We start from the raw sequence: 9025 nt of genomic DNA, 5'->3' as shown, positions 1-9025 counted from the left end.
GGGTATAGTTGCAATCACAGCATTGTAAGATTGTGAGAGATGTACTCTCAGCGCCCCCCCCCCTTCTCATGAGGGAACGGGGGGGGGATCTATGTGAAGAAGGAACAATCATCCCTGAACTGGGGGGGGGGGGCATTAAGAGTAGAACAAAGTACTACAAGTAGAACCATCTAGAAAGATGAACTGACATTAACATTAAAACATGGAATGATCAAACAGACCTCAGAGCCAACTACAGGTTGTGTGTGTGTGTGAGAGAGAGAGAGAGAGAGAGAGAGAGAGAGAGAGAGAGAGAGAGAGAGAGAGAGAGAGAGAGGAAAAAGAGAGAGAGAGAGAAAAGAAAAAGAAGGCAGGGGGAGTTACAACTGCTTTCATCAGCAATACCTGGAAAGATTCGTGAGCTCCCCCATCAACACACACACACACACACACACACACACACACACACACACACACACACACACACACACACACACACACACACACACACTCAGGTCTGTTGTGTTGAATCCATCTTGAGGTGACTCCATCATGATTCTAATCTGTCCGTGTATCTGGTTCATGTGGACGTGGTTTAAAACTTCTCTGTGCTCCTCAGCTCCTCCTCCTCCCTCTCCCCCAGCAGGAGGCGCAACTCCACCAGACGCTGCTGCATGTGAGGTACTCCAGATAGCTGCTTCTCCAGACTCTCCTTCTCCTCCTAAAGAGTGAGAAACACAGGCAGTCAGTCAGACAGATACACACAAGCAGTCAGACAGCCAGTCAGACAGACAAACACACTGACCTGCAGAGAGACACGTGTGGAGGCGTCGAGTGGCTCAAAGCGCCAACCTCCCTCCCCATCGAACTGCAGGAGGTGCGAGTGGTACTTCCTGTAGGAGGAGAAGCGATAGAAGGAAGAAGACAAAGAAGACAGAAGAGGAGAGTAGACAGTGTGGTTGTTTATGGCTCTGGTTGTGGGGTGCAGCCCACCAGCGGGTTCAGGATGAATAAATAAATGGTGAATGTGTGTCTTGTGTCTTCATCAGTAGCAGCGCTGGACTGCAGACTGGAAAGAGGAACGCTGCATTGAGGAATATAGAGGAATGCACACGGAGCCTTTCCAGTGGCAGTGGCGCACCCAGAAAGGGATGCAACAGCTCCCGCCTGCGTGATATTCAGCTTTGTGGGATCAATCACGGCTGTTTCTTCTCTTACTCTCTCTTCTCCTCTATATTCTGCTCTAACCTCTTCACTTAACCTACTGATTTAGCTGTTTTCTGTGCTTAGTTCACTTCTCGCTAGATTCTCTATTTTCTTTCTCATACAACTCGTGTTTAGTAGGCAGCTTCTCGTTCCAAGTTTGTTGCTAGCTTGGAGCTTAGCCTAGCTTAGCAGTTGTATTGCGTTCAGTCAAAGCAGCCTCGTTAAAACGATGGTTTGTGGGGACTGCTCCGTAGTTACAGACAGGTTGTCTCTACTAGAGAGACGTGTCCGTGAGTTAGAGCAGCTGCTTTCGGCTAGGATTACGTTAGACATGACGGGCACTCCAGATAGCCTTAGCCCCGGGCCTGGCAGCAGACTTGCTATTGTTAGCACTAGCTCAGCCTCGTCAGCAGATGCGACGGAGTCTATCTCTGTTTACTGGCATGGTAAGGCTCGCAAGAGCAAGCCACCGGTCGTGTGACCTAGTCTGCAGTCACCTCTCCTGACTGCAGACTGGTTTTGCCCCTCACCAGCCCTGTTGGTAGTCCTACTGGCCAGCGTGCCTCTCCTGCTCCTGTCGACAGAGTAAAGCAATGCATGCTAGTGATAGGAGACTCCGTTACCCACAACATCAGATTAGCTTCGCCAGCCTTGGTTCCCTGTTTCAGGTGACAGGCACGGGCACAAGTCTATGAATACTGGGATGACATCCATAGGGTACCCTTCCATAGGGTTAGTGGTTGTGTCGGGAAGGGCGTCCGACATAAAATTTTGCCAAATCAGTATGCGGATTGACAAGATTTTTTGTTTTCTTTTTGATTTTGATATACTTTATTAATCCCTATCAGGAAATTCATTTTCTGCATTTCACCCATCCTAGCTGTGTAGCTAGGAGCTGTGGGCAGCCTCCGTATAGTGCCTGGGGACCAACTCCAGCTTGTCTTGCCATTCCTTGGTCAGGGGCTCAGACAGCAGTATTAACCCTAACATGCATGTCTTTTTGATGGTGGGGGAAACAGGAGCACCTGGAGAAAACCCACACAGACATGGGGAGAACATGCAAACTCCACACACAGGATGACCTGGGATGACTCCCAAGGTTGGACAACCCTGGGGTTCGCACCCAGGACCTCCTTGCTGTGAGGCGACAGTGCTCACAGTTTAGCAGCTGGTGAGGCTGGGGAAAATCACATCCAGTATCTGGACAATCAGCACTGGCACCCCCTAGGAATGTGTGTTCTCCCCTTTACTCTTATCCCTCTACACAAGTGACTGCACCTAAGTTGATCTGCTTGTTAAACTCCTGAAGTTCGCGGACACAAATATCATTGGCCTTATCCGAGATGGTGACGAGTCCGCATATAGACGGGAGGTTGAACAGCTGGCCCTCTGGTGCGGCCATAACAACCTGGAGCTGAACACAATCAAAACAGTGAAGATGACAGTGGACTTCAGGAGGAGCCCCCCAACACTGCCCCCCCTCACCGGGTGTCTGCGGTGAAAACCTACAGATTTCTGGGTTCCGCAATCTCCCAGGACCTCAGGTGGGTGTCCAACATAGACACAATCATCAAAAAGGTCAAGCACAGGATGTACTTTCTCCGCCAGCTCAAGAAGTTCAACTTGCCTCAGGACTGCTGATTTAGTTCTACACTGCAATAATCCAGTCTGTCCTCTGCACATCCATCACTGTCTGGTTTGGATCGGCCACCAAATAAAAAAGGGACAGTGAAGTTTGCAGAGAAAATCATTGGTGCTAACCTGCCCTCCATTCAGGACTTATACACCTCCAGACTCAGGAACCAGGCAGGCAACATCACTGCAGACCCATCACACCCTGGTCACAACCTGTTCCAACTCCTCCCCTCTGGTAGGCGCTACAGAGCACTGTACCCCAAAACAACCAGATATAAAAACTTTCTTTCCATGGACTGTCATTCAAATGAACACTTAACACTATCAAATAAATCCCGCCGTGTTGTATATACTGTACTGTACATGTTGTATGTACTGTACTGTACATGGTACATATACTGGTACACGCTGTCATGTCCATCTATCTCAGGCATGTATGTAAGTGACCTGCTAACGTGTATTTCAGCATCTCTGATATATTCTCTGCACCATTGCACTTCATCACCTCTTATTTCACCTGTATAAGCCAGTCCTTGTGTATATATGTGAAGGTTGTTGTGTTGTAGTGTTGTTATTCTATGTTAAATACACTTTATCACCTCTTACTTCACCTGTATAAGTCAGTCCTTGTGTATGTATGTGAAGGTTGTTGTGTTGTAGTGTTGTTATTCTATGTTAAATACACTTTATCACCTCTTACTTCACCTGTATAAGTCAGTCCTTGTGTATATATGTGAAGGTTGTTGTGTTGTAGTGTTGTTATTCTATGTTAAGTACACTGAGAGAGCCACAAAACCAGAGTCACATTCCATGTGCAAACCTACATGGCCAATAAAGATGATTCTGATTCTGAGGTTTCTTCCTATTTTCCCCCTCTCTTTTAAAGGGTTTTTTAGGGAGTTGTTCCTTATCCCACGTGAGGGTCTAAGCCCCACGAGGAACATTTTGATATTAGGCTGTACAAATGAATTTGACTTGACTTGGATGTTAATTAACTAGCTTTTTGACAGATGAGGAGAATTTATTTCTTATTTTACTGCACAAAATATTTTTGTGGGTCCTGGGTGAAAAAAGTACCTGTAAAGGTGGGACACATTAGGAAGTGGTTTGGGAAGACCTGCTGTACAGAATCAGTCTCCAGCAGACCTTTGGCAGACTTCCTACGGAAGCCTGTATCAACGGAGAGTTTTATTCAAATCAAATCTAATCAAATCAATTTTATTTGTATAGCCCAATATCACAAATTACAGATGTGCCTCAGTGAGCTTAACAGCGACACAACATCCTCTCCTTAGACCCTCTCATGGGATAAGGAACACCTCCCTAATTACCCTACATACACAGTAAACACTGACCAGCCACTTCTTGTCTGCTCTACTGCTGCAGTACTTCTGGACGCTTCAGGGGATGATGAACTACTACTGCTACTACTATTACTTTGACAACTATTACTACATAAACAATCACTGGTATTACTGTGATTACTACTACTACTACCAGTACTACTACTACTACTACTACTAATGCTGTGACTACTGCTACTACTGCTACTGTGACTACTACTATGACTACTACTATCAGTACTACTACTACTGCTACTAATACTGTGACTACTGCTACTACTACTACTACTGTGACTACTACTACTACTACTAGAACCAGTACTACTACGACTACTACTATTGCTACTAATACTGTGACTACTACCACTACTATTACCAGTACTACTACTACTACTACTACTAATGCTGTGACTACTGCTACTACTGCTACTGTGACTACTACTATGACTACTACTATCAGTACTACTACTACTGCTACTAATACTGTGACTACTGCTACTACTACTACTACTGTGACTACTACTACTACTACTAGAACCAGTACTACTACGACTACTACTATTGCTACTAATACTGTGACTACTACCACTACTATTACCAGTACTACTACTACTACTACTACAGACAAAAATATCATAATTCAGGGTGTGGCAGATCAGAAAACTGATGAGTACAATAACTAAAGACAAGCATAACATTACTGTCCCCTGCTGGCCTCTGACTTACATTGCAGACCAACAGCTGAGAGAGTTTGAGACAGAGGAAAGAGTTTGAGAGGGAGAGCGAATCAAGAATCCTACTAATACTGTGACTACTACTACTACTGCTGCTGTCAGTACTACTACTACTGGTACTAATACTGTGACTACTGTGACTACTACTACTACTACCAGTACTACTACTACTGGTACTAATACTATGACTACTACTACCAGTACTACTACTACTACTACTACTACAGACTAAATTATAATAATTCAGGGTGTGGCAGATCAGAAAACTGATGGGTACAATAACTAAAGACAAGCATAACATTACTGCCTCCTGCTGGCCTCTGACTTACATTGCAAACCAACAGCAGAGAGGCAGTTTGGGAGAGAGACAGAGAGGTAAGAGTTTGAGAGGGAGAGAGAATCAAGAAGAACTTTATTGTCATTATGCCAAGCACACCAAAACTGCAGGTGTGTCAACCTCAAAATAGTGCATGCATAAAAGAGATAAGAAAAATAAATAAAATACCAGCAATAAAAAGTAGAGTCTAAACAACAAGTGCAAAATATAGACAGTATACGGTATAATATACAATACAGTTAACGATAACATACAACTTACGAGGTGCAAAAACATCATCAGCAAAAATACAGTAAAGATGTGGTGGACAGATATTAAGTGGCTTAAAGTAACGTGAGTAGATATATGCAAATGCTGCACGTACCCGCTAGTGGCACGTGGAAAGAGGCTGTTTGTCAGTCTCTTTGTGCATGTGCGGACTGATCCGAAGTGCCTACCTGATGGGAGGGGCTGAAACAGATGCTGTCCAGGGTGTATAATACCCCCCCCCCCTTTTCTCCCCAATTGTACCTGTCCAATTACCCCACTCTTCTGAGCCGTCCCGGTCTCTGCTCCACCCTCTCTGCAGACTACCACATGCCTCCTCCCATACATGTGGAGCCGCCAGCTGTTTCTTTTCACCTGACAGTGAGGAGTTTCACCAGGGGGACGTAGCACATGGGAGGATCACGCTATTCTCCCCAGTTCCCCCTCCCCCCTGAACAGGTGCCCCGATCGACCAGAGAAGGCGCTAGTGCAGCGACCAGGACACATACCCACATCCGGCTTCCCACCCGCAGACACGGCCAATTGTGTCTGTAGGGACGCCCGACCAAGCCAGAGGTAACACGGGGATTCGAACCGGCCGGAGGGTCCACTACACCTCTGGAGTCTGTAGAACAAGGGTCTGTGGGTCTCCCAACAGTTTGAAACCGACTCGAGGTTGGTTATTGTCTTTGTCAAACCGAGCAAAGACGTTCTGAAGTTCCACCGCTAGGTTGGCAGTGTTGTTGGCTGGTGTATGTTGTGTTATTTACCCTTTTGTAATCTGTGACGGCCTGGATGCCTTGCCACATCCTCCGTGGGTTGGAGTCACTGTTGAAGCGCTCCTCTATTCGTAGTCTGTAGTTGTGTTTTGTAGATCCGAGACCTCTTGAGGTTTGCTCTGGCGACGCTGTAGTGTCTCCTGATTTAAAAGCCATGTCTCTTGCTCTAAGCAGCCGTTTGACTTCACTGTTCATCCACGGTTTCTCGTTTGGGTACACTCGGATCCTTTTGCTAACAGTGACATTGTGCGTGCAGTAGTTAATGTATGACAATACAGATGAAGTGTACCCCTCCAGGTTTGTCTGATGGGCAAATATCCTCCATTCTGTGTGTTCAAACAGTCCTGGAGTTGAGAGACGGCTCCCTCAGGCCAAACTTTAACTGTCCTGCTGGTCGGGCTGGCACTGATAGCAAGGGCTTTGTATGCTGAGACAAGAAACAAAGAGAAGTGGTCTGACTGTCCAAGGTGGGGGCAGGACATGGCCCTGCATGTGTCCTTTATGTTAGTATAGGATGTTTTCCCCCTGGTTGTGCATTTGACATGTTGATAGAATCTGGGAAGAACATTTCTGAGGCTCATTTGGTTGACGTCCCCAGAAATGATGAAAACTCCATCAGGGTGTGTGTTCTGTTGTTTACTTGATGACGTCACGCATGTGTCCAAGCGCTAGCTTAGCATTAGCCTGTGGTGGTATGAATACTGCCATGATAACAACTTTATCAGAATCAGAATCATGTTTATTGGCCATGTAGGTTCGCACATACATGGAATGTGATTCTAGTTTCGTGGCTCTCTGTGTGTTTAACATACAATAACAAAACACAACAATCTTCAGATATATACACAAGGATTGACTTATACAGGTGAAATAAGAGGTGATGAAGTGCAATGGTCCAGAGAATATAACAGAGATGCTGAAATAGACGTTAGCAGCTTACTTACATGCCTGAGGTAGATGGACATGACAGAGTGTACCAGTATACGTACCATGTACAGTACAGTATACACAACATGTATAGTTCAGTATATACAACATGGTTGGATTTATTTGACAGTGTTAAGTGTTCATTTGAATGACAGCCCATGGAAAGAAACTTTTTATATCTGGTTGTTTTGGGGTACAGTGCTCTGTAGCACCTAGGGGGAGGAGGGGAGGAGTTGGAACAGGTTGTGACCAGGGTGTGATGGGTCTGCAGTGATGTTGCCTGCCTGGTTCCTGAGTCTGGAGTCCTGAATGGAGGGCAGGTTGGCACCAGTGATTTTCTCTGCAGACTTAACTGTCCATTGTAGTCTGTCCCCGTCCTGTTTGGTGGCTGAATCAAACCAGACAGTGATGGACGTGCAGAGGACAGACTGGATTATTGCAGTGTAGAACTGAATCAGCAGTTCCTGAGACAAGTTGAATTTCTTGAGCTGGTGGAGAAAGTCCATCCTCTGCTGGGCCTTTTTGATGATTGTGTCTATGTTGGATGCCCACCTTAGGTCCTGGGAGATTGTGGAACACAGAAATCTGTAGGTTGTCACCACATACACTGTGCTGTTGAGTATGGTGAGGGGGTGGCAGTGTTGGGGGACTCCTCTTGAAGTCTGCTGTCATCTCCACTGTTTTGAGTGTGGTCAGCTCCAGGTTGTTATGGCCGCACCAGAGGGCCGGCTGATCAACTTCCCGTCTATATGCAGACTTGCCACCATCCTGGATAAGGCCAGTGATGGTTGTGTAGTCCACACACTTCAGAAGTTTAACAGATGGGTCACCTGAGGTGCAGTCATTTGTGTAGAAAGAGAAGAGTAGAGGGGAGAGCACACATCCCTGGGGGGCACCAGTGCTGATTGTCCGGGTGCTGGATGTGATTTTCCTCAGCCTCACCAGCTGCCTCCTGTCTGTCAGGAAGTTTTAATCCATTGGCAGATGGTGGCTGGTACAGTGAGCCGGTGAGTTTGGAGTGGAGGATAATTGGGACGATGGTGTCGAATGCTGAGCTGAAGTCCACAAACAGCAAACAAGACCCTTGCGTATGTCCCTGGGGAGTCAAGGTGTTGGAAGATGTAGTGCAATCCCATGTTGACCGCATCATCCACTGACCTGTTTGCTCGGTAGGCAAGCTGCAGGGGGGTCAAGCTGAGGGCCTGTGATTTCCTTCAGATGGGCCAACACCAGTTTCTCGAAGGATTTCATGACCAGAGATGTTAGGGCAATGGGCCTGTAGTCATTTAATCCTGTGATACGGGGTTTCTTGGGGACCAGGATGATAGTGAATGTATATTGTATAGCTGTATGGATGTATATTCCTTGGGCAATTGAAACGGTCAGCACTAAAACCTGAGATATTCCAGGTTCGGAGAGTAGAATTTATTGATTATGGTCGTGTTCGTGCACCACGCTTCATTTATGTAAGCACAATGTCCACCGTCTGATTTCTTACCAGAGTCAGATGTTCTGTTGGCGCGATGGAGCGAGTGGCCTGCTGCGGCAACCGGTATGCTGTGATTCAGCCATGTCTCCGTGAAAATCAGAACACAACAGTCCTTTGTAGTGTAATGATACTCGGTCTTAGCTCATCCATTTTGTTGGGGAGTGATCTTACATTCATGAGAAACACACTAGGAGAGGAGTTTTGTATGGAGCAACCCTTAGCTGGGCTAGCAAACCAGCTCGCCTACCCCGCTTCTGTTTCCTCTCCCTGCACCGTCTGCATCACCTCCCCCCGGGGATAGGAATCCACGTTAGACCCCGTGGTCTGAGAATCTCCTGCGGTATTGTTTT

The 9025-nt window shown here is 46.4% G+C and overlaps 1 protein-coding gene across 2 annotated transcripts in view; it reads right to left on the bottom strand.

Annotated features, from left to right (window-relative positions):
* Window positions 1–450: 450 nt before the first annotated feature.
* Window positions 451–9025, bottom strand: part of abcd1 (ATP-binding cassette, sub-family D (ALD), member 1) — a 42974-nt gene continuing 34399 nt past the window's right edge. The window contains exons 16-17 of one of the 2 annotated variants that reach the window (XM_056273147.1): window positions 785–872; window positions 451–700 (exon numbers count right to left, since the gene is read on the bottom strand). In XM_056273147.1, the coding sequence (XP_056129122.1) occupies window positions 575–700; window positions 785–872 (214 nt within the window). In that variant the 3' untranslated portion in view covers window positions 451–574. The remainder of the gene's footprint in view (window positions 701–784; window positions 873–9025) is intronic. The other variant, XM_056273148.1, reaches the window with a different exon arrangement.

Source organism: Lampris incognitus, chromosome 2, assembly GCF_029633865.1.
Source record: "Lampris incognitus isolate fLamInc1 chromosome 2, fLamInc1.hap2, whole genome shotgun sequence".
Lineage (NCBI taxonomy): Eukaryota > Metazoa > Chordata > Actinopteri > Lampriformes > Lampridae > Lampris > Lampris incognitus.
The sequence above is the reverse complement of the archived record's forward strand: the minus strand, read 5'-3'. Positions and strand labels throughout refer to the sequence as shown.